Source organism: Dendrobates tinctorius, unplaced genomic scaffold, assembly GCF_039654945.1.
Source record: "Dendrobates tinctorius isolate UK_male_01 unplaced genomic scaffold, ASM3965494v1 ptg000326l, whole genome shotgun sequence".
Lineage (NCBI taxonomy): Eukaryota > Metazoa > Chordata > Amphibia > Anura > Dendrobatidae > Dendrobates > Dendrobates tinctorius.
This window is the reverse complement of record NW_027361993.1, coordinates 13920352-13947351: the sequence shown is the minus strand read 5'-3', so window position 1 is coordinate 13947351 and position 27000 is coordinate 13920352. Positions and strand designations below refer to the sequence as shown.

The following is a 27000-nucleotide window of genomic DNA, read 5'->3' as shown; positions in this document are numbered from 1 at the left end:
CGGAGCCTCCTGATGGTCTTTCTTGCCTCTTCATACTCACGGAGGTGGCTCATGACCCGGGAGGCATAGGTGGACACAGACTCCTTTGGTTTCTGCACCCCCAACTTTCCTCCGTGAGGTCTGCCTTACCTCCGTGAGCACTCAGCTTTCCTCCGGAAGGACCGCCATCTTGCACGCTGCTAGCAGGCTTCCCCTCCATGTTGGAAGCCTTACGGCTTCTTTGGGTCTCTGCAGACTTGGGGGGAGTAGGAGCCACATTGCTGTGACTCCTGGTGGAGCGTCTCACCCCCGAGTCCTCTGATGTGCAGACCGGTCGCTGGTTTCTTCTGCTCCCCGTCAGCCTGATCCGGGAAACAGAAGCCTGGGACTTGGCTCCTTCACTCATCCCAGGAAACCCACTCCCTCCCTGGGTAAGAGAGAAAGCAGGTCCTTGGGTGGAGAGGTGTTGGTTCTCTGGAGCTCACGAACACACAGCAGGATTTTTTTTTTTTTTCCAAAATCATATTTTATTGAAATTTTACATAGTTAAACAGGAAAACACATCAATACCGCAAACAGTGCAGAGTAGATTAATAATACATCAAGAAAACAGACATACAAACGTAGGCGGCAAGGAATAAGGGGGGGGAAAAGGGGGTACACCTAAGTATACGACTGTAAATTACTTAGATCAAAGGTCTTAAGAGAAACTGACCTGCTAAAGTGCAGGTTCCTGAATATCAAAGTGGCATATAAGCTAGACACATAGCAGGGTTCCTCGTGGGCAGGGAATATCAGACCCTGAATCGAAGTAGCACAAGCATCATCACGGTGGATTGAAGGAGAAACGGCTACCAAGCCATGGTTCCCAAATCTGGGACTTTTTCTTTTTAGATGACGCAGATAATACCAGAGCCCTTTCGTATTGGCAATGAAGGTTCATCCTGTCAATCACAAATTGTATGGTCGGAGCGCTGGCCACTCTCCATTTGGATGCCACTGCCAGTCTAGCGGCTATAAACAAATGTGAGAACACTCCTCTCAACACATACGGGATCTCATCCAAACCGATATGCAATAAAACCATACTGGGTTGTAAGGCCATCCGGATCCCAGTTACCTCAGCTATCACGTCCTCTAGGCTAGCCCAAAAATTTAGTAATTTCGGGCACGACCACCACATGTGGCTAAGTGTCCCCAACATACCGCAGCCTCTCCAACACAATGGGGAGCACTGAGGGCCAAAGTGAGCAACTTTAACTGGGTAATAGTACCAGTGTAAGTGGACTTTTTTCAATTGTTCCAGATGGTTTAAACATGAGGAAACTCTCCGAACCGCTAACACCGCCTCCCGCCACCCATCAGGCGCTAGGGTGACCTGCAAGTCATCCTCCCATTGTCACATGAATTGCAGTTTAACCTCTGGGTCAGGATCATTCAGGGCTCTATACAAGATAGATACATTGTGAGTACTAGGTCCGGGCATCAGGAAGAGGCCATTTACTGTACGTTCTAGGTTAGAATTAAAGAAGAACGACGGTTGTGTAGTGTGTATAAGATGTCTTAGTTGCAAAAACTGATAAAATCAATGCGAATATCTGGGTGTTTTGCAACTAGGCGGTCAAACGGCTAAATCGCTGTGCCGTCACACAGCTGATGAAGTGATTTTACCCCAGCCAGTACCCATGGCTGTAAATCTATATACGGGATAAGTAATTCTAGCGCCTTCAATTGCACTTCAGTTAACGGGATTTTAATGAGAGTCGGGACCGTCTGTCTCCAAAAATGCAGTGCAGTAGACATGGCTGGTAGAGGGAGATTACAAGGCCACGGCCCAAAGGCTTCAACCTCTAACATAAATCGGGTGGAGCCGCTAGTCGCATAGAAATTTTCGATTTGCAACCATCTATGATCCTCATCTAGCTGCCACCAATCCCGCAGCCCCGCTACCACTGAGGCCTTATAATACGCCATCAAATTTGGCAATCCCATTCCCCCCAGACCATAAAGGTAATACAAAAGGGACTTGGCCACTCGAGGAGTTTTGTGGGCCCATATGTATTTGTTTGTTAAGCGCTGAAGGTTTGTTATAATTTTGCTTGGGACCCTCAAAGGGAGACATCTGAAATAATATAATATCTTGGGAGAATTTTCATCTTGAAAATATTAATTCTAGCCACCCAGGAGGTCATAAACAGATGTAAGGTGTCCAGCTCGGTCTTTATCTGTCTGAATAAAGCAGTATAGTTCGCCTCTATGATATGTTGAGAGTGTGTAAGCTTTATACCAAGGTAAGGGATACCCTGATCAGTCCAACGAAAGGGAAACTTATTCTGTAATTCAGCTTTGGTGACCAAAGGGACCGCGACAGGGAATACCAGTGATTTGGATGCATTCAATTTGTAATAGGATACTGACGCAAACTCCCCTAGTTCAACCATGACGGCCGAAAACGACCGCTCCAGGTCCACACAGGCTATGATAACGTCGTCCGCGTAAAGACCGATCTTGTGAGCAGCCGGGCCCACCATCAGACCTGAGATATCAGAGTTAAGACGGATTTTCTCCGCCAGTGGCTCCATGCATAATGCAAATATAATGGGGGATAGTGGGCATCCCTGTCGCGTCCCGTTAGTGATCAAAAAGGGGGTAGATACAAACCCAGAGGCTAGGACTCTGGCTGATGGGGTGGAATATATGGCTAAAATCGCCGAAAGGATGGGGCCCTCCAAACCAAACTTCCTAAGAACACTTCCCAAATATCCCCAGTGCACCCTATCAAAGGCCTTCTCAGCGTCCAAGGACAGGAATGCACTGGGAAGGCCCAACAGTTCCGCCACCCTAATGAGATTCAACATCCTTGGTTTCCTGGCCAGCAACAAAACCGACCTGGTCAGGAAAGACAAGAGAGAGGATTATCAAATGAAGGCGGGAGGCTAGCAATTTGGTATATATCTTTAAATCACAATTCAATAAAGCAATGGGTCTAAAATTCCCAGGACTATCAGGGGTCTTACCTGGCTTAGGGAGAGTGGTAATAGTAGCTTCCAAATTAGGGGCAGCAAATTTGCCTGAATCCCGCCAACTTGAAAACAACCTCAATAGATATGGGGCCAGAAGTTCCTGAAAAGTGCGATAATATTCATTTGAAAGTCCATCCGGACCAGGCGCGGTGTGTAGCTTACTGCTTTTAATAGTTTTTTTTTATCTCCTCTTCTGTAAATGGGGCGTTTAACAATAATAATTGTTCTTGGGATACACGCGGTAAATTAACTGATTGCAGATATGAATCGATTTCTACCTGAGTAGGTTGACGGGTCTGCGGGTCAGAATGTAAGTTATATAAATGGGAGTAGTACTTTACAAATGTCTCCGCAATGTCAATCGGATTCCTAACCAGACACCCATTCTGATCTTGTAAACCATCTATTCTGGATTTAGCCTCTCGTTTACGTACCCTACGTGCCAGAATTGCTCCCGCCCTATCTCCAGTGGCGTAAAAGTGAGTTTTAAGCTTACGTAAATGACGGGCATAGGCAGAAAGCAAAACCTCCCGCAACTGAAAGTGAACCCCGTAAATCTCATCCGACACCGCCAGCGAGGGTGAAGTTTTATTCAGTGATTCCAACTGGTCAAGTCTAGCTAAGAGGTCATCCCGAATCCCTCTATTACGCTTCAGTAAGGAGGCTTGTTGTATGAGATATCCCCGTATAACCACTTTATGCGCAGCCCATAGCGTTTCATCTGAAACTTCCCCATTATCGTTAACATGGAAGTAGTGAGTCAACTCAGTAGAGATACCACACGTCACCTTCTCATTTAGTAAAAGAGACGGGTTCAGACGCCACCGAAAAGCAGGGTTCACATGATGTTTTAACGCTAACTGTAACACAATGGGAGCATGGTCAGACCAGGTAATTAATCCTATGCTGGAGGAGACGCACCTAGGAAGAACCGAAGTATCCACCAGAATATGGTCTATCCGAGTATATGTACGGTGTCGGAAGGAATAAAAGGTATAATCTTTTTCACTCGCATGGGAGTACGAACACACAGCAGGAAGAGTGGCGACCGCACCCACAATTACCAGAATGAGCAGCAGCTGAGCAGAGATGCACTCACTATTCTGCTGGTGCAGTCACTGTGTACATACGTTACATTACTGATCCTGTACTGATCCTGAGTTACATCCTGTATTATACTCCAGAGCTGCACTCACTATTCTGCTGGTGCAGTCACTGTGTACATACGTTACATTACTGATCCTGTACTGATCTTGTACTGATCCTGAGTTACATGATGTATTATACTCCAGAGCTGCACTCACTATTCTGCTGGTGGAGTCACTGTGTGCATACATTACATTACTGATCCTGAAATACATCCTGTATTATACTCCAGAGCTGCACTCACTATTCTGTTGGTGCAGTCACTGTGTACATAGTACATTACATTACTGATCCTGTACTGATCCTGAGTTACATCCTGTATTATACTCCAGAGCTGCACTCACTATTCTGCTGGTGGAGTCACTGTGTACATATATACATTACTTATGGGAAGCTCCATCGGTATTACCCCCTTCCCAGGCTATAAACATCTGCCCCCAGCTGTCAGCTCTCCGTCTGCTGGTTAAGAAAATTACGAAGGAGCCCACGCCATTTTTTTCTGAAAAATAATATTTTAACAATTAAATACATGTCCAGTAATTTGCACACACACTGTTCTAATTGTATTTGTCACTGATATGTGAGATAGATATATATATATCTCTATCTATCTATCTATTCTGTATGCATTTACTGTATGTAATCAATCTATTCTATGCTGTCGGCTCCTTCAGTGATTTTACAGTACACAGCTGCTGAATTGCTGGCTTTTCATAGATAGATAGCAACATAGTAACATAGTTAGCAAGGCCGAAAAGACATTTGTCCATCCAGTTCAGCCAATATTCCATCAGAATAAATCCCCAGATCTACGGCCTTCTAAAGAACCTAATAACTGTAAGATACGAGATTGTTACTCTCCAGGAAGACATCCAGGCCTCTCTTGAACCCCTCGACTGAGTTCGTCAGCACCACATCCTCAGGCAAGGAATTCCAGTTTCTCACTGCCCTAACAGTAAAGATTCTTCTCCAATGTTGGTGGAAAAGCCTTCTTTCCTCCAGACACAGAGCATGCCCTGTGTCACGGAGTGAATGACCAGTGTGACATGACCCAACAGTTGGTAGGTCACCAAACAGCTCAACAACACAACGCCGATGGAATAGAGGAGAGGAAGGCCCTGACAATAGGGACACAGGGACGGTCACCTCCTGAGCTCCACCCTGAGGTACCCCGCCAAAAATCACTTCAACAGAAAGATACACTCCCTGGTCGCCTCCATCCACACGACCAGGGGGACGCGGCTTCTTAGATGATACTACTTTTTAAAAAAAAAAAATTTGTTTATTGAACTTCAGGACATAAAGAATGTACAACATACAATTGGCCTATGATAATAAGCATTTTTTACAGAGCATACATGTTTCCATCCATTATAAAATATAGAGCCGAGAAATTGCACACTATTTTTTAAAATACAAAGTAGCATGTACATAACCTTCCCAGTATGGGCAAAGGACAGTTGGCTATATATTATAAAACATGTATATCGAACAAATCTCATAAGCCTTTAACATACTATTCGGATAATGAAATCTAATCAGAAATTTCTAAACTAAACTACGACTACCACTACATCAACCAATATCTACTATTTCGCAGCCTAGTATCCTACAGCATACTATCTCGCATGTGATGTCTCAACCTTGCAGGGTAAGATGAGAGGAGTTCCACCTCCCCCAAATCTTTTCAAATTTACCCGGGCATCCCCTATTTTGGTATAACGTGCGCTCGTATGGAACAATTGAATTCACCAAGTCAATCCAAATTCTAAGGGAGGGGCATGAAGTTCCCATCCGCCGTAGTGCCAGTACCTTCCATGCCATAAATAATGTCTCACACAGGAAGACCCCAGTATATCAATCCCAAATCTCCTCATCCCATACCCCAAACAAGCAGACCCAGGGGCGTAACTAGAACTGATTGGGCCCCATAGCAAACTTTTAAACGGGGCCCCCTCAAAGACACACCCCCTCAAAGACACACCCCCTTCAAGACGCACCCCCTTCAAGACGCACCCCCTTACCGATAATGCATACTAGAGTTGGCTGAGTGGCTGGCCTGGCATTAATTAAGCTGAGACAGTGAGGGCTGCCTGCCTTCCTCCGCGCAAACCGACCTCCAGGAACTACATTTCCCAGAGGTCCATGCGACAGGCAGCTCTGCAAAGAGCTAATAGACAGCGAGGGCTCAGGGAAGGGGCGGGACTGAACTGGTCTGAAGCAATACACTGGCTGCAGGCAGGGAGGAGGGCTCAATATGTGCTTCGCTCCGCACAGTAGGCACAGAAATGCAGCGTAGGCTGCGAAATCATAGTGTACATTTTTTTCCACCGAGGCCCCGGATCCCCTACACTACACACACCGGGCCGGCGGGCCCCCAAGACAGCGTTGGCCACAGCACCCGCCGGAGCGCCACAGTAATGTACCGTATATACGCCGACCCGTGTATAAGCCGACCCCCCTAATTTTGTCACAAAAAACTGGGAAAACTTACTGACTCGTGTATAAGCCTACGGTGGAAAATGCAGAAGCTACTGGTAAATTTCAAAAATAAAATGGGCCCCATAAGATGCTCCATAAAGTTCATGATGGGTTTCATAAGATGCTCCATACAAAAATATGCCTAATAATGCTGCACAGTGAATAATGTTGGCCCTATAACATGCTCCATAATAACATATGCCCCATATAATGCTGCAGTGATTGGTGGCCCCTTATAATGCTGCACAGTGATTGGTGGTTCCTTGTAATGCTGCACAGTGATTAATGGCCCCTTGTAATGCTGCACAGTGATTGGTGGCCCCTTGTAATGCTGCACAGTGATTAGTGGCCCCTTGTAATGCTGCAGTGATTAGTGGCCCCTTGTAATGCTGCAGTGATTGGTGGCCCCTTGTAATGCTGCACAGTGATTATTGTCCTCTTGTAATGCTGCAGTGATTAGTGGCCCCTTGTAATGCTGCAGTGATTAGTGGCCCCTTGTAATGCTGCACAGTGATTATTGTCCTCTTGTAATGCTGCAGTGATTAGTGGCCCCTTGTAATGCTGCACAGTGATTAGTGGCCCCTTGTAATGCTGCACAGTGATTAGTGGCCCCTTGTAATGCTGCACAGTGATTGGTGGCCCCTTGTAATGCTGCAGTGATTGGTGGCCCCTTGTAATGCTGCACAGTGATTGGTGGCCCCTTGTAATGCTGCAGTGATTAGTGGCCCCATGTAATGCTGCACAGTGATTGGTGGCCCCTTGTAATGCTGCACAGTGATTATTGGCCCCTTGTAATGCTGCAGTGATTAGTGGCCCCTTGTAATGCTGAACAGTGATTAGTGGCCCCTTGTAATGCTGCACAGTGATTAGTGGCCCCTTGTAATGCTGCACAGTGATTAGTGGCCCCTTGTAATGCTGCACAGTGATTAGTGGCCCCTTGTAATGCTGCACAGTGATTAGTGGCCCCTTGTAATGCTGAACAGTGATTAGTGGCCCCTTGTAATGCTGCACAGTGATTAGTGGCCCCTTGTAATGCTGCACAGTGATTAGTGGCCCCTTGTAATGCTGCACAGTGATTAGTGGCCCCTTGTAATGCTGCACAGTGATTAGTGGCCCCTTGTAATTCTGCACAGTGATTAGTGGCCCCTTGTAATGCTGAACAGTGATTAGTGGCCCCTTGTAATGCTGCACAGTGATTAGTGGCCCCTTGTAATGCTGCACAGTGATTAGTGGCCCCTTGTAATGCTGAACAGTGATTAGTGGCCCCTTGTAATGCTGCACAGTGATTAGTGGCCCCTTGTAATGCTGCACAGTGATTAGTGGCCCCTTGTAATGCTGCACAGTGATTAGTGGCCCCTTGTAATGCTGCACAGTGATTAGTGGCCCCTTGTAATGCTGAACAGTGATTAGTGGCCCCTTGTAATGCTGCACAGTGATTAGTGGCCCCTTGTAATGCTGAACAGTGATTAGTGGCCCCTTGTAATGCTGCACAGTGATTAGTGGCCCCTTGTAATGCTGCACAGTGATTAGTGGCCCCTTGTAATGCTGCACAGTGATTAGTGGCCCCTTGTAATGCTGAACAGTGATTAGTGGCCCCTTGTAATGCTGCACAGTGATTAGTGGCCCCTTGTAATGCTGCACAGTGATTAGTGGCCCCTTGTAATGCTGCACAGTGATTAGTGGCCCCTTGTAATGCTGCACAGTGATTACTGGCCCCTTGCAATGCTGCATGGTCATTAGTGGCCCCTTATAATGCTGCTGCCGCTGTCTCAATTAAAGAAAAAAAAAAACCTATATACTCACCTCTTCTCTGCTGCTGCAGCTGCTGCTCCTCAGCGTTGCCGGACCTGCACATTGACTGTTCAGGCAGAGGGCGCCTGCTAACTACGTCATGGCGCCCTCTGACCTGAACGTCACTGCCAGAGGAAGCAAGACAGCAGAGCGATGCGCAGCGGTGGAACGGGGGACAGGTGAATATGGCTCCCTCCGTCATACTCACCCCTCCTACATGTCTCTTGCAGCCTCCCCCCGTGCTTATTCCATCTCAGCGCTGTTCTTCCTGCTTACAGTGTCCACATGGTGCCGCTCACTACATATGCGCATATTTAATGAGCCGCTCATTACATATGCGCATATGTAATGAGCGGCTGCTGAAAGCAGGACGAACAGTGCTGAGAAGATGAAATAAGCAGGGGGGGCTGCAAGAGACATGCAGGAGAGGTGAGTATGTACTTAACTGCACTACCCGGGTAGCGCCGATCGGAGCTGGGGACCCGGGCCCCTATATAGGCCGGGCCCCAAGGCAACCGCTTCGGCTGCTACCCCGGTAGTTTCGCCAGTGAGCAGACCAGTGGCTCTAGAGGGACCGGGGCTTGTACTAGGGATGACAGTAATGATGTCACTTCTTTCCAGTAATGCAGGACAGTGGGGCACTGCCATACTATATGAATAAAATCTGCGTCTGGAGAGTGGCACCGTAAACATTCTGATGATTGGAATCGACCCATCCTAAAAAGTCGTGTCGGAGTCAAGTACGACTGATTAATTAAAACATTCTATTATTAATAGATGGTGATTGGTCTCCAATCGGAGATTCCAAAATCTCCTCCCACTACTCTTCTTGTGTATTAGGGATGAGCCGCTCCCACTTTCTCTTGATAGAACTTATGGCAGATTCTGCTCCCGCTGACAGCATGTATGTGTATAAAGAGGAAATGAGACCCTGAGGGCCCTGCGATTTAAGGATTCCTATCAGAGGTAGAGATGAAATAGTACGGCCTACACCCTTACATCTCACATGCGATTGAAGAGCTGATTTCAATTGTAAATAGCGGAAAAATTGGGATCTTGGGATATCATGCGCGACCTGTAATTGTTCAAAAGACTTTAAGGTCCCCTGATCATATAAGTCTCCTAACGAAGAGACGTCATGCTGAATCCAAAATTCGGTGGACGGGTGGTTTAGCAATTCTGGAAAATAATCATTATTCCACAGGGGCATTTCGGCTATAAAATCTTTAAACCCAGTCACTTTCTTGATTTGCCTCCATGTTAATCGTGCCAACCGGAGCAAGGGCAGCAGACGAGGGGTATTAGTCCTTTCTAACTCAAGGAAACCCAGTGGGCAAACAGTCTGTGCAGCATGAAGCAGGTGACTTTCAGAGTTGGGAATGTAGCTACCCGACATCCAGTTACTTAAAGCTTTAGCTTGCCCAGCCAAATAATACAGGAAAAAAATCTGGTAGCGCCGTTCCACCTCCCTTTTTAGGTCTTTGTAAGGTGGCTAATTTAAGTTTGGGCCTAGTTTTCCCCCATATAAAAAACGTGATCTGGGAGTTGAGAGTCACAAAGAAAGATTTGGGTACCATCACAGCACTGTGCTGAAGGGAGTAGCTCACCTTGGGAAGTAATATCATTTTAATCAAGTTAATGCGTCCGGCTACAGACAACGGAAGTTTGCTCCAGGATGCAAATTTTTTTTTTTAAATTAGTTTATTAACCATAAACAAGACAAACAACATACACACTTATATATGATGATAAGCATTGCATAAAGCACATATACTTTCCACAGTATTGATATAAAACAAAATGCATATGTCAGTTTACACATGGAATAAAATGTAGTGTCAGGTAAACCATGCAAGCTTTTATATTGTTATTCGATCAATAAAGTCTTTTTAACTTCTTAAACCAAACTATAACTACCAGTTCGCAGCCTAGTTCTACATAATCAGCCAATTATTATGCGATGTCTCCATCCTACAAGGTAAGGTGAGAGGAATTCCACCTCTCCCAGATCTTTTCGAATTTGCTCGGGCACCCTCTATTTCGATACAGTGTATGCTCATATGGAATAACCGCATTCACCAATTCGATCCAAATGCTGAGGGAGGGACATGAGCTCCCCATCCAACGCAGTGCCAGAACCTCTCGTGCCATAAATAACGCTTCCCGTAAAAAAATCCCGATATAATGACCCCAAGATTCATCATCCCACACCCCAAACAGGCAAACCAGCGGCTGAAGGGGAACCGCAGCTTGTACCAGGGAAGTTAATAATGACGTCACCTCAATATTGTGCAAAAATAGGGCATTGCCAAATCATGTGTATAAAGTCTGCATCCAATGAGTGACATCTCAAGCATTCCGATGATTGGAATCTGCCCATTCTGAATAGTCAGGTCGGGGTCAGATATGATTGATTTATAATATATAATTGTGTCATTCTGTTATTGATAGACGGAGACACCCCGATCGGAGATTCCAGAATTTCTCCCCATTCCTCTCCCTGTGCATCGGGGATGAGCCTCTAACACTTCCCTTTAACCGAGTTTATGGCGGATTCCGCCCATACAGATAGCATATATGTGTACAAAGTGGAGATGAGACCCTGGGGACCTTGCGATTTAAGGATGCCTATCAAAGGCAGAGACGATATAGCTTTGTTTACACCCCTATTTCTCATGTGTGATTGAAAGGCCGACCTCAATTGTAGATAACGGAAAAATTTGGATCTTGGGACGTTACATTTGACCTGTAATTGTTCAAAAGACACCAAGGTTCCATGATCGTGCAAATCGCCTACACCAAGGAAACATTGGGTTGAGTCCAGAACTCGGCAGACGGGTGTTCAAGCAATGCCGGAAAAATAGAATTAGACTTACTGGTAATTCGGTTTCTAGAAACATTCCACGACAGCATAGGAGGTTGTCTCCACGCCCTAATGGGGGACAGGAAGTACGAGAAGTTAAAAGGTCCCACCCACCTCCCTCTCACCAGTGACTTATAACTGATTACCATAGCACCGGTTACCTTAAGATTCTCAGAATTTTGTCCAAGAATGCAGGGAGGGAAATAGTGGTGTCGTGGAAGGTTTCTAGAAACCGAATTACCGGTAAGTCTAATTCTATTTTCTCTAGCAACCTTCCACGACAGCATAGGAGGCATAACAACCTATACTGCACTGGGGGGGACAACGGCCAGAAGAACTTTTCGGCCAAAGGCTAGATCCCTGTTGGACACAAGGTCCAACCTGTAGTGTTTAGTGAAAGTATGTAAGGAGGACCAGGTTGCTGCCTTACAAATCTGCTCCGAAGATGCGCCTGCCCTCTCAGCCCATGACGTAGAGGTAGATCGTGTTGAATGCGCTTTGATCCCCATAGGGGGAGCGATGTTCTGCGCCAGGTATGCTTCGGAGATGGCTTTCTTAATCCAATTGGCAATGGTGTTTTTTGCTACCTTCTTTCCCTTGTTTGGACCAGAAGTATGGATAAATAGGTTGTGATCAATTCTATAGGGTTTGGTACACTCTAAGTAGTAGAGAATTATGCGCCTCACGTCCAGCGTATGAAACACCTTTTCCTTAGGGTTCGCTGGGTTTTGACAAAACGAGGGAAGAATGATTTCCTGCGATCTATGGAAATCAGACACAACCTTTGGTAGGAACGATGGATCAAAGGGAAAGAACTATGGAATCGTCCCTAATGGTTAGGTAGGGATCCATGATTGAGAGAGCTTGGAGCTCTCCTATTCGCCTTGCCGAGGTTATCGCTATAAGGAAGGCCACTTTACATGAGAGCAGCTGAGAAGTACAGGATGGCAGGGGCTCAAAGGGTGATTGAGTGAGTCCCATAAGTACCACATTCAAGTCCCAAGGTTGCTAGAGAAATAACCATTATTCCACAGAGGCATTTCAGCCACTATGTCTCCAAATCCAATTACTCTCTTAATCTGCCTCCACACTGATCGTGCCAGGCGAAGCAGAGGCAGCAAACGGGGGACATTTATTTTTCCCAATTCTAAGAAGCCCAGCGGACAGCTAACTCGTGCGGCGTGGAGCAAGTGGCTTTCAGAGTTAGGGAGGTGATCATCAAGCATCCACTTGCATATGGCTTTGGCCTGTCCGACCAGATAATATATAAAAAAGTCTGGTAGCGCTGCCCCACCTTCCCTTTTTGGTCTTTGCAGAGTGGACAGCCGGAGTTTGGGCCTAGCTTTTCCCCATATAAAAGATGTAATTTGAGAGTTCAAATTTGCAAAGAAGGATCGGGGTACTACCACAGCACTGTGCTGAAGAGAGTAGCTGAGTTTAGGAAGCAGTATCATTTTGATTAAATTAATACGTCCGGCTACAGAAAGCGGGAGTTTACTCCAGATTAGAAATTTAGCTTTAACCATTTCCAACAATGGGTGTATGTTGAGCCGCAAATCTAACAAACTGCTTCGAGATATGTGAACACCTAGATATTTGAAACTGGGTACAATAGGTAATGAGGAGAGGGCCTCTAGTCGTGGCATCGGGGCATGGGAGAGGGGCATCAGGGCAGACTTTTCCCAATTTATATATAAACCTGAATATTTACTGAATTTATTGATAGTGGCTATTACTCGTGCCAATGTGTCCTCTGCGCTACCCATAAAAATCACCATGTCATCAGCGTATAAGCCTATGGTGTCTACTCGACTCGCTATTTCTATACTTTCAATATTAGGGGAAGATCTTATACGAATAGCCAATGCCTCGATCGCCAGGGCAAAAAGGGCCGGGGAAAGGGAACAACCCTGATGGGTTCCCCTATGTAATGAAAAGGACTCAGATATAGAACTATTTCTATTTACAATGACACAAGCCTTAGGTTTCATATATAATGTACTAATCCATTTTAGAAACCTGTCGCCAAACCCATATTTCTGTAAACATGCACATAGGAAGGGCCACTCAAGGGAGTCGAAAGTCTTGGCCGGATCCAGCAATGCCAATGCCCATTGATTATCTGGTATCAGGGAGCTATATTGGACCACTGACTGAACTCGTCTAATATTAATAGAAGTGCTTTTACCAGGCATAAAGCCAGTTTGATCAGGATGTTCTAATATAACCGAATTCAACCTGGTAGCCAAAATTTTCGTAAAAATCTTATAGTCCACATTCACTAATGATATGGGACGATAAGATCCACAGTCTAATGGGTCCTTCCCCTCTTTTTTAAGTACTATTATGTTAGTTTCATAGAAGGACTCTGGCATAGACCCTCCCTCCCAAATCCCTTGGAGCACCATCAACAACAGTGGCGCTAATATCTCCTGGTATTTCCTATATAATTCAATGGGAAACCCATCAGGTCCAGGGGCCTTCCCAGACGCCATGTCCGTTATGGCATTCTCTATCTCCTCCAGAGTAAATTTAGCATCCATAAAGGTCCGCTGGGAAGGGCTCAGAGTGGGAAATGTGATATCCGACAGGTATTCCAAACACCCCTGACTATCAACATCACTTCTAGAGTTGTACAGTGATCTATAATAGTTATGGAAGTAGCTCAGTATTTCTTCAGTTGAAGACACCAGAGTACCATCTGAGCTACGGATCTGTAATATTGTGTTAGTAGTGTTGTGCTGACGTACCAAATAGGCCAAGAATTTACTTGCCTGGTTCCCCAGCTCAAAATAAGATTGACGGGCAAAAAATAATTTACGTTTGGACCTGGTGTCCATGTGTTGAGTATATAATCTTTGAGCAGCTAGCCACTCCACCCTATTGCCTCTAGTCTGATCAGATATGTAAGTGGCCTCCGACACTCTCAATCGCTGCTCCACCTCATCATCCTCCCTCGATGTCACCCGTTTTATATAAGAAATCATAGAGGATAAGCAGCCCCTCAAGTATGCCTTAAGGGCATCCCAAAATAAATTAACATTCCGAGGTTCAGGATGGGACGAAATGAAGCAATGTAATTGATCGATCGTTCTATCGGGTGATTCTATCAATTTCAGCCAAAAAGGGTTTAATTTCCATGCCATCTTGTTGCTGAGTGGTCCATATTTAAGTTTAAGAACGACAGGGCTATGATCTGAAATCCCCCTACTGCCATGTTCTATACTATCTACCCACGTTACTAGACCACCAGATCCAAATATGTAATCTATACGTGACAAGGAGTGCTTAGTGGATGAATGGCAAGTATATTCCCTCTTCTCGGGATGTCGCATTCTCCATAAATCCAGCCATCCACTGCACTCCATGAACCGCGATAGTTGGGATATAACCTGTGGGAGAGACTCCCCCCGCCCTTCATCACTCAATCTCAGCCTGTCAAGACCATTATTCATGATCTGGTTGAAATCCCCCATGCATATGACATCTGCGTCTGGATAGTTCAGGGCGAAACCCATCGCCTTCTGGAGAATAGACATATTGGCTGGAGGGGGGGTTGTAAATACATAGAATAACATATTGTCTGGAATTAATAAGTGCATGCACAAATACAAAACGTACCTCAGGATCCCTTCGGGGCTCCATGGCCTCCCATCTAACGTCCTTATGTATCAATAGCGAGACCCCCTTGAATAACTGGTATGAAATGAGTGGATATACCATTGTGCCCATGGTTTCTGCACACATTGAGCAGTAGCCCTGGTCAGGTGCGTCGCCACCAAGGCCACAATGTGCGGACGGTATTGCCTGATCTGCGAGAATACCTTAATTTTCTTTCGGGGGTCTTAATGCCCCTCACATTCCAGGTCATACATATTATTTCAGACCCCATTCTTGTCTGTCCGAATATGGAGTACGCTAGTACCCAATCAGAGATTGGAAACATCACACAGAAGACAGGGTTTCCACTGATTGCGACTACTACCTAAAAAACTATTAAAACTGAGACTATTAAAAAGAAGAAAAAAAACCATTAGTCTAGTAGCATAGGAGCAGAGTCCCACGCCCCTAATGAAAAAAGAATAAGGGGATACCATCACTGAACTCAGGGTCCGGTATTGCTGTTAAACTGGATACCCGCCGAGGAAGCCCCAACTGGGACTCTAATTGAAGGATTCAAATTTGCAGCAAGTACATTAGGATTCCTTTGCAGGGGATCCCCCATGGGACCGCAGCCACTCAGTCGCCTCCGCTGGATCCGTAAAAAACATAGATGAGCCCCCATGTACAACCCGGAGCCGGGCTGGGTAGATCATGGAATACACGATGTTCCTCTCTCTGAGCCGCCTCTTAATTTCGATGAATTGTGCCCGTTGCTTCTGAAGTTCCATGGAAAAATCCAGGAAAATGGAAACCACAGCATTATCAAATTTGATGGGGCTTTTTTGCTGTGCGAGACGCAGAATGGTGTCTCTGTCTTTACAGTTGAGGAGACGTGCCAAGAAGGGTCTAGGTGGGGCTCCCGGAGGAAGGGGTTTTGTAGGAATCCTATGCGCTCTTTCGACGGCGAATACTGGAGAAAATTCGTCCCCCAGAGAGGCCTTAAGCCAGCCTTCCAAAAATTGCTCAGGATGTTGACCCTCTGAACGCTCCGGAAGTCCAATGATACGAATGTTATTTCGACGCATCCTGTTCTCCAGATCGTCCGCTTTTTGCTTCCAGGCGTTCATAGAACCTGCCACCTTTGTCAACTTGACCTCCAGAGGTGCGATGGTGTCTTCTACCTGGGATACTTTCGTCTCTACTTCTGTAATGCGTCCTCGCATAGCTTGCATGTCCTGTCGGAGTCGCCCCACCACAGTGTACACATCTTCTATCTTCTCCGTCAGAGAAGTCCTGGTTAAGGAGATGGCTTGCATTAGCTGTTCAGACGCCTGTTTGAGGGTCAGTTCTTCCTGCTCATTCTCCTCCTCGCCCCCAGGGGGACGGCTTTTTCGCTGAGCTTGTGAAGAGTTATTTTTGGGAACCCGTACACTTTCAGAGGGGTCGGGTCTGGCATATTCTTTTAATTTTTCTGCTGCTGCTGATCCTTTAGATCGACTCATATTCAGTGACAGTGCAGCGCCACAGGACAACCAGAGGTGCAGGCTCTGGGGACTTTCCCCCAATTATATGCACAGCAGGGCTTGTAAAAAGAGATATATCACAGAAGCAACTCCTATGTAGGGGGGGGAGTCACATGGATCAGGAAGGGCGGTGTCTGGTGCTGCAGAAGCGAGGTTTGTCACAGCCGGGGGGGGGGGGGGGGGTAGAGACCACAGCCCTCGCAGAGACAGCAGCAGTGAGGGGGGGTACAGAAGTCTCCACAGAAGAAGCACCAGCAGCACAGTGAATCTATTAATGAAAGGGAGGAACACAGGGCCCAATTTTTCAGGGCACTCACCGCGAGTCCCTTGTGTCCTCAGGATGTGAGTCACCGTCCAGTAGCACTGTGGCAATGGAAGCTGGACGCCGCAGCTCTTACTGATAGAGTGCGCGTCTTAAGATGGCCGCTGCCCCGTGCATGCCCTGCCGCCCGCTCCCCCGGCTTTCAGCTCACCAGAGCTACCTCATGTCTCCCAGCGGGATCCACGGCATCCAGATGTCACGAATGCTGACAGGTGCGTTGCAATTATGAGGCCACAGACGCAGGATGGAAGCAGGATTTTCAGGAGCACTCTCAGTGTGCTTCCTTCTTCCTTGGCTACATAGCCACGCCCCTCCAGGATGCAAATTTGACTTTAGCTAGTTCCAGCAGTGGGTGGATATTAAGCTGTGAATCAACCGCACTATCACGGGATATGTGGACACACAGATATTTAAAATTAGATACAATAGACAGTGAGGAGAAAGCCTCTAGCTGCGGCATCGGGGCATGAGAATGGGGTAACAGAGCCGACTTCTCCCAATTTATATATAAGCCTGAATATTTGCTGAATCCATCTATAAGGGCTATCACTTGCGGCAAAGTTTCTTCCGCTTCATCCATGAATACCACCATATCATCAGCATATAGACCCATAGTGTCCACCCGACCCGCCACATCAGTTCCCTTAATACCAGGGGAAGACCTTATATGTATTGCCAGTGCCTCAATTGCAAGAGCGAAGAGAGCGGGGGAAAGAGGGCAACCTTGACGAGTCCCCCTACGTAATGGAAAAGACTCAGATATAGAGTTATTTACTATGATACGGGCTTTGGGTTTCATATATAATATTTTGATCCATTTTATAAATTTATCACCAAAGCCATATCTTTGCAAGCACGTGGAGAGGAAAGGCCACTCAAGAGAGTCAAAAGCCATGGCGGCATCTAACGATGCCAATGTCCATTTGTTGTTGGGTATTAGGGAGCTATATTGAACTATTGACTTGACCCGTCTGATATTAATGGAAGTGCTCTTACCAGGCATGAAACCCATTTGATCAGGATGTACAAGGTTCAATATAATTGAGTTCAGCCTGGTAGCTAGGATCTTAGTAAAAAATTTTATAGTCCACATTCACTAATGAAATAGGACGGTAAGTTCCACATTCCAGGGGGTCCTTTCCCTCCTTCCTAAGCATTATGATATTAGCCTCATAAAAGAATCAGGCATAGACCTCCCTTCCCAAATTCCCCGAAATACCTTCACCAGAAGTGGTATCAGTATATCCCGGTATTTCCTATACAATTCAATGGGGAACCCATCTGGTCCAGGGGACTTCCCGGAAACCATGTCCGTTATAGCATTTTCTATCTCTTCCGCGGTGAACGCAGCGTCCATATGGGCTCGCTGTTCAGGATCTAATGTAGGGAATGTCACATCTGACAAATAGTCCAAGCACCCCAAATTATCAAAGTCACTTTTAGATTCATATAATGACCTGTAATAGTCGTAAAAACAACCAAGTATCTCCTCGTAGTAAACCATCCGCCTTACGAATCTGCAGTATTGTATTGGAGGTATTGTGTTGGCGCACCAAATAGGCCAAAAACTTACTTGCCTGGTTACCCAGTTCAAAATAAGATTGAAGGGTGAAGAATAGTTTACGCTTAGATTTAGTGTCTATGTGCTGGGCGTACAACCTCTGGGCAGCCAACCACTCAATCCTATTGCCACTAGTTTGGTTAGATATATATGTATCATCAATATTGAATATTTAATATACATGTAGATCTTTTGAGGGGGAGTAAAAACACAAATTTAGATGAAGTTCTCTTAGCAATACCAAAAACCTCATAGATTAGATAACACCCCCTGCATTGATTAATCTTTGGAAAAAACGAGGAGACCACAATATCCAAAATCATTTACAGTAATATGTAAATTTCATATCTTGAAATTTTGCACAAAAAATGAACTACTAACTTCCAATTAAAGGGTCCCTATTGTTAAGGATTCTACTTAGACCTATAGAAAACATGCAAAGGACAATTGCTCATTTATACCTTTGGGCTCTAAAGATTCAATCCTGAATATCCACTCACTTTCTCGTCTCAAGATGGCCTTATCTATGTTGCCACCTCTTGGGTTGATGTTAACTACTTCAACTACCGTAAATTTTACTTCATCCAGGTTTCCTTTATGGTATGCCTGCATATGTTTCGCCAAGTGGGTATCCCTGTTGTTCCTTATGTCACCCATGTGTTCCCCGACTCTCCGCCTCAACTCTCTTTTGGTTTTACCAACGTAATCTCTCGGGCATGTGCATGTAGCCATATACACCAACCCTGTTGTCTTACAATTAGAGAAATCACATTGGTAAAAAACTTTACCTGTGGCTGAACTCCTAAAGGATTTGCCCGGTTGCATCCAACTACACATGCTGAAGTCACCGCATTTGTAGAAGCCACAAGGTCTTCTATAGAGCCAGGTCCCTTTAGTTGATGGTTTCTTATACTGACTATGCACCAGTAGATCTTTCAGTGCAATTATTTGCCACTCCTGTGGTCTCTCTTCATGGGATAAGATATTTTGTTTTCTGCAGAGACCTGTTAGATTTGGATGGACGTACTATGACACAAATTTCTTAAATTGCTCCAGTAGTATGAAATCTGAACTGTGATTTGCTCCTCTGACCTTTGAGCATCACCCTTCCTATATACCATTGTGCGCCAAGAAGTCCAGTCTCCACGTACTTACCATTACTGAGGTACCAAATTCTGACCTAGACCAGGGACTTTTTCCTTCGGGTGTCCAGACGTTCCCAATAGCCCATACAAGTAGACAAACACTAGAGAAGCTCCATGATCACTGATGGCCCTAGTACAGACTCTAATTTAGGGATGAGATCAAGGATCCCGCAGTCACCCCTCCGTCAATTACCTCGTTGAAGAAAACTTTGGACGTTTGACCCGTGACTGTTTTTAACGGTTTTGTCAAACTTTTCCAAGTCCTTCCAAAGAAATGATGGTATGTGATATCAAAGAGGGAGAGACGCAGCTGATATTGTGCTTCGGGGTTTCCATCCAAAGTCCCCTAAATAAAGGGAAAGAGACAAAAAAAAAAAAATCAGTCCCCATACTATAAATTAGGATCTAGATTACAGCAGGCTGCTAATTAGAGACCTTGAAATTTTGAGAGATGTAACTACAGTCAGTGCCTGTGGGTGCAGAGACATGAGGGACCCTAAGAGAAGACATTTCTGGTTCCTTAAAGTGCCAAATGATATGTCTGACACAAGGATCAGTTATTCATGGTGTCTGTAGGTGGGTACAGACACGTATGACATTGACACCACCATGGTATCTGTGGGTGTCGGCAGACATGTCTGAAATGCAACGGTACCTCCATAATACAGCACCCAGCAAAGCATTCATTTCTGTCATCTCCATACAGATGCTATCAAAGGCTTGTGGCATCCAGTGTGGCCCCACAGACTTAGTACGACTAAGAACTCCGAGCTTGTACGGACCTTTAACGCATCTGTGTGCATGTAGAGCTTGTACGGACCTGTAATGCGTCTGTGTGCACGCAGAGCTGGTACGGACCTGTAATGCGTCTGTGTGCACGCAGAGCTGGTATGGACCTGTAACGCATCTGTGTACAAGTAGAGCCTGCATGGACCTGTAACGCGTCTGTGTGCACGTAGAGCTTCTACGGACCTGTAACACGTGTGTGTACACGCAGAGTTTGTATGGACCTGTAATGCGACTGTGTGCACGTAGAGCCTGCATGGACCTGTAATGCGCCTGTGTGCACATAGAGCCTGCACGGACCTGTAAGGAATCTGTGTGCATGCAGAGCTTGTACGGACCTGTAACGTGCCTGTGTATGCGTAGCCTAAACCACTGCAGGATATTCTTCTATAAGTGATGATGCTGCACAAAGCTCTGCTACATCTATTCATACACAGCAATAAAAAAGGTATTAAGATGCTATATTAGGATAATAATGACGCAGAGGGGGCCGGGGTGCAGGTGTGGTACAGACGTAGGCGCCGCAGACAAGACACAACAAATGATGCATCGGCACTGAAGCAGCAAGCTCGAGGGGCACAAGGTGCGCTCCGCTCTATGGCCGGCAACTGTACAATCGCTGCCATCACTGAACATGATACTCCATAATATATCAGTATCCCTAAATCTGAGCAGCTGCAGCGTCTCTTTTCCTAATATCATGTGTAAATCTTATATTTTCTGTCCAGGTGTCTTATAGTCTTTTTCTGAAGCATCTTTTCAGACATTTTGTGCTGCCATGGCTTTTTTTTCAAAAGTAGCAAGAAGCAGCCAGAATGGTCGGGTCACTTCTTTTAGACACTTTTCTTAAAAGGACATTGCGTGCACCTACTTTTTGCAGAAGTTTTGAAGAAGTTTCTTTTCCTGAAAATATTTTGAAGAATTTTGGAACAGATTTTTTTCGCTGAAGAGTTTTGCAAAATTTTTATTTAACAGAGCCTACTTTGGAGAGGTTTCCTTTAGGATCCATTTAAAAAACATGACATGCACTCACCCCCCCTCCCCTCCTGGCATTTTTCAAAACCATCCTTTGGGGGTCAAAAAAGTGTATTTTCCATAGGAATAAAATATGCAAATTGTCTCTTCAGAGAGGCAGAGGAAGTAGCAATCCTAAAAGTCAATGTTGACTCTTTAATGAGCCTTGCCACAGGACTTAAGGGCCTGTCACACTAAGCGATATCCCTAGCAATATCGCTATAACATCACTGGTTTTGTGACTTTATAGCGATATTGCTAGCGATATCGCTATGTCTGATACTTACCTCCGACCGGCTCCACCGCTGGTTATCGCTGATCGCGCGGGAACGGCCTGGACCGTTTCTCGTCGTCTGCTTCCTGCTGGGCTTCCTGTGGCGCCGACGAACAATGCGTTGACGCGGGCGGGAGGACGTCAGGATCGCCGCGTCTGACAGGTAAGTAGCGACCCCGGACCGCTGCTATGTCGCTGGTGAGATCTGCCTGTGTGGCAGATCACTAGTGACCACTTAGCGATGCACCAGCGATCCTGACCGCGTCATAACGCTGGTCGGGATCGCTGGTGCATCGCCAAGTGTGACAGTACCTTTAGAGTAAAAGCCAAACCATGGCTTGCCACTCTCCGCAAAGAGAAACATTACTCCTTGTATCCCCAAAGGAATGAAGAGATTTTTGGTGAAAAAAAAACGCTAGAAAAGAAAAAAATCAGTGTAAACATAGCCCTCAGGTCAGTACAATTATGTGATTCCAAACCTATAGATTTTTAGTTTAGTGGGAAAAAAAGTTCCTAGCAATTGGCACAGGAAGAGTCCCTTAATCTAACTTGATAGCTCCAATTGCTGGTGTTAGAGACAGGTACCAAATCCATGCCCTTGCAGCCAACAGAAAACATACTGGTAGTCCTAGGTGTGGAACAGTTTACAAAAATTGCAGCAAACCCGCCATAAAACGTGCCACGTGTGAGATCAACCTACACAGTCTATCGATTTGAAATCTCGCAGTTCTTTATTTCACCTCCGAACGCACTATAGGGAAACTGCCTGGTTTTCTACAGATTACAGCTGATCGCTTGGTGCACTTACTGATCATCTTATTGTCAGGGAAGAATTATTTCTCGAGTATGGCTAGCATGGGTTTCATAGCACCCAAGTCACATGGAATCAGATCATGATCAAAATTCATGGGACTATCCTTAGGATAGACTATCAATATCAGATAGAACTCCTGTATGAAGAGCTGACTAACCAGGAGGACTAAATAGAGCTCTTCATGGACTAGACAATCTGCTCCATCCCCAAATAATTTGAAGAGGGATATTTTGTGACGAGGGTGTGGAACCAAACAATTATCCCACCCCATTTTACCGTAGAGGCCGAAAATAAAAAAGTAACCCAGTAAATCATTTCCTATCACCGCGCTGATCTTAGAGGACGAAGTGCAATGGTATTGTAGCCTGGCTGAGCTTCCCGAGGATCGCTATAAATCTTTGGTAAGAGCCATTGAAAGTTCATTTGTCCAGGAGCTTTGCATCACAAACTTGCTATATTTCCTGCCGCGTAGAAGCCCGGGGTTTGTAAACTGTGTACTAACATTGTGAATTGATGTTACAAAAATGCATCAATAACTTATTCAGGATTAATGGAGGCAATTACTGAGCTTTGCTTCAGAACTCAAGGGCAGAGATGTAGATTACAAGGTCAAGTGCGTGCGCGTATCACCACCGATCGGATACATAAGGTGAAGCGCCCTACAAACCTGCCCAAGCCAAGAAGCCACGAGACTAGCCCTCAGCCACTGGATCAAAGGGAAAACTGGAGAGTAGGAGAACTAAAACAATAATTCCCGGTGTGGACTATGTTGACACTTTGGCAGAAAAGGTTTACAAAATAATAGGTTTACAAAATAATAAAGAAATACCTTTAAAAAAGAAATCTGTCAGCAGGTTGAGCCCACCTCAAAGCCGCGACATGTAAGCTGTTATAAACAGCTGACATGTGCCCGCAATAGGCGCGGGTGGAATCGCGATCTGTCCGCGCCTATTAACTAGTTAAATCCGGCTGTCAAACGCTGACATTGGGCATTTAACTAGTACTTCCGGCGCCCGGACGAAATGAGCGCATCGCTGACCCCGTCACATGATTGGAGGGTCAGCGACGCGTTGCCGTGACAACCAGAGGTCTCATAGAGACCTCTATGGTTGTTGCCGGCACAATGCTATCAGCGCCACCCGGTGGTTGGCGCTCATGGCAATGCAGTAAATCTGCTACATATAGGTGATCTGAGCATCGCCTATATGTAGCAGAGCCGATCAAGTGTGGCATGCTTCTAGCCTCCCATGGAGGCTATTGAAGAATGCCAAAAGTAAAAAAAAAAAGTGTTTAAAAAAAAAAAAAAAAACCTCAAATCACCCCCTTTCGCCCCAATCAAAATAAAACTATATAAAAAAAAAAAAAAAAAAATCACACATACACATATTAGGTATCGCCGCGTTCAGAATTGCCCAATCTATCAATAAAAAAAAGGATTAACCTAATTTCTAAACAGGGTAGCGAGAGAAAAATCAAAACACCAGAATTACGTTTTTTTGGTCAAGGTGACATTGAATTAAAATGCAATAACGGGCGATCAAAAGAATGTATCTGCACAAAAGTGGTATCATTAAAAACGTCACCTTGGCGTGCAAAAATAAGCCCTCACCCGACCCCAGATCACGAAAAATGGAGACACTACGGGTCTCGGAAAATTGCTTTTTTTTTTTTTTTGCAAACTTTAGAATTTCTTTTTACCACTTAGATAAAAGTCAGCCTAGATATGTTTGGTGTCTATGGACTCGTAATGACCTGGAGAATCATAATGGTAGGTCAGTTTCGAACAAGTGTGGGATTGCACTATTTTTGCAATTTCATCACACTTGGAATTTTTTTCCCGTTTTCGAGTACACGACATGGTAAAACCAATGGTGTTCTTCAAAAGTACAACGCGTCCCGCAAAAAATAAGCCCTCACATGGCCATATTGACGGAAAAATAAAAAAGTTATAGCTCTGGAAAGAAGGGGAGCGAAAAACGAAAAATCGAAAATAGCTGCGGTCATTAAAGGATTAATGACAGAAAAACCCACGATGGTCACAGAAATAACTTGAATCTGACAAAAGTAATAATAAATCAAAAATCTATGACAATAAACAAATGAAAGTCAGACATTGCTTTTCAAACATGCTTCCACAGAATTAAAAAAAAAAAAATAAAACTCATGAAATAGGCCTGGACAGAAATGATGGTAGCCTTAACTTATTTTGTAGCACAACCTTTTGAGGCAATCACTGCAATCAACTGAATCCTGTAACTGTCAATGAGACTTCTGCACCACTCGACAGGTATTCTGGCCCACTCCTCAAGAGCAAACTGCTCCAGTTGTCTCGTGTTTGAAGGTTGCCTTTTCCAGACGGCATGTTTCAGTTCTTTCCAAAGATGCTCAATAGGATTTAGGTCAGGGCTCATAGAAGGCCACTTCAGAATAGTGCAGTGTTTTCCTCTTAGCCATTCTTGGGTGTTTTTAGCTGTGTGTTTTGGGTCATTATCCTGTTGCAAGACCCATGACCTGCGACTGAGTCCAAGCTTTCTGCAACTGGGCAGCACATTTCTCTCTAGAATCCATTTTTAGTCCTGAGATTTAATTGTACCCTGAACAGATTCTAGACACCCTGTGCCAGATGCAGCAATGCAGCCTCAGAACAGAACACAGCCTCCTCCATGTTTCACAGTAGGGACAGTGTTCTTTTCTTGATATGCTTCATTTTTCCATCTGTGAACATAGAGCTGATGTGCCTTGCCAAAAAGTTCCATTTTTGTCTCATCTGTCCATAGGACATTCTCTCAGAAATTTGTGGCTTGTCAACATGTAGTTTGGCAAAATCCAATCTGACTTTTTTATGATTTTTTTTTCAGCAATGGTGTCCTCCTTGGTTATCTCCCATAAAGTCCACTTTGGCTCATACAGCGATGGATGGTGCGATCTGACATTGATGTTCCTTGAGCTTGAAGTTCACCTTTAATCTGTTTAGAAGTTTTTTTGGGCTCCTTTGTTACCATTTGTATTATTCGTCTCTTTGATTTGTCATCAATTTTCCTCCTGCGGCCACGTCCAGGGAGGTTGGCTACAGTCCCATGGAGCTTACATTTCTGAATAATATGTGCAACTGTAGTCACAGGAACATCAAGCTGCTTGGAGATGATAACTTTTACCTTTACCATGTTTGTCTATACTTTTCATTCTAAACTGAGACAACTCCTTCCTTTGCTTCCTCTATTCCATGTTGAGTGTGATACACACCATGTCACCAAACAGCATAGTGAGTATCTGTAGCCCTCTATACAGGCCCACTCACTGATTCCAAGATTGTAGACACCTGTAATGCTAATTAGTGGACACAACTTGATTTAACATGTCCCTTTTGTCACATTATTTTCAGAGGTATCATCATTTCTGTCCAGGCCTATTTCATGAGTTTTATTTTTTTATTTTATTTTTTTAATTCTGTGGAAGCATGGTTGAAAAGCAATGTCTGACTTTCATTTGTTCATTTTCATAGATTTTGGATTTATTATTACTTTTGTAAAATATTCAGGATTGAGAGTCCTCAGTAGTTGATACCTTTTAATGGCTAACTGAAAAGATGGTAACACATTGCAAGCTTTCGAGACTACTCAGGTCTCTTCATCAGGCTAGACTAATACAAAATCTGAAGTCACATATTTATGCACAATACAGCCTAGAAAAAAATGCATAAATATGTGACTTCAGATTTTGTATTAGTCTAGCCTGATGAAGAGACCTGAGTAGTCTCGAAAGCTTGCAATGTGTTACCATCTTTTCAGTTAGCCATTAAAAGGTATCAACCACTGAGGACTCTCAATCCTGAATATTTTTCTACCTACTGGCTAACACGGTACAAAGATATACATCTTTCCTGTTATTACTTTTGTCAGATTCAAGTTATTTCTGTCATCATTGTGGGTTTTTCTGTTATTAAACGAGGGGTACCAACAATTTTGACCACGTGTGTATATCACCGCCATGCAGCATTCTTCTCCAGCATATTTGTATAAGATCTTCCATGAAAAAATAAAGGAGGTTATCACGAAAATGTTGGGGCTTTGGGTGCTAACTAGGTCCCTAGAAAAAAGAGGCACCCTAGTATATCCCTCCTGGCCGCAGCACACACAGATATTGTCATGATCCAGGACGGGATTTCGCTTTGACCCGTCCTGGTTAGACTATGGGTTAATTGTGCTGCCTCTCTCTGGCAGCAGGAGGCTATTTAGTGCTCACTGGACCTGGGTCCGGTGTCAGTTATACTCCTGCCCTCGTCTGAGTTAAGTGACATTTTGTATACGTGTGCCTTGTGCCTGATATCTTGCTTGCTTGTTCGGTTGTGATCTGGTTCTGTCCCTGTTACGAGTTCTGCCTGACCCTCTTGTACTGCGCTACCTCTCGTGTATGACTCTCTGCTTGTGACCCGACTTCTCTCTGCTCGTCCCCTTGGTACCACGTCGCCCTCTTGTGTATGACCTTTGGCTCTGTCTGGCTACCCGTCTGTTTGTCCCTCCTGTACCTCGTTTGCCCGTACTGCTGTGACCTCTGTTTTGCCTGACTCTGAGTTGTTGTATGGTGTCTTGCCCCATCTGAAAACAGGACGCTAAGCCCCGCCCCCTTGCAGTCACATGACCATAGGTCTCGTGCAAGCTTACTCATTTTCAGTGTC

At 45.0% G+C, this 27000-nt stretch overlaps 1 protein-coding gene across 2 annotated transcripts in view; it reads right to left on the bottom strand.

Annotated features, from left to right (window-relative positions):
- NPHP4 (nephrocystin 4) overlaps positions 1-27000 on the bottom strand; it is a 331710-nt gene that overhangs the window by 287684 nt on the left and 17026 nt on the right. The window contains exon 3 of one of the 2 annotated variants that reach the window (XM_073561791.1): positions 19631-19783. The exons of the other annotated variant lie outside the window; for it this stretch is intronic. Coding sequence (XP_073417892.1) covers positions 19631-19783 — 153 coding nt within the window. The remainder of the gene's footprint in view (positions 1-19630; positions 19784-27000) is intronic. 2 annotated transcript variants of the gene reach the window in all.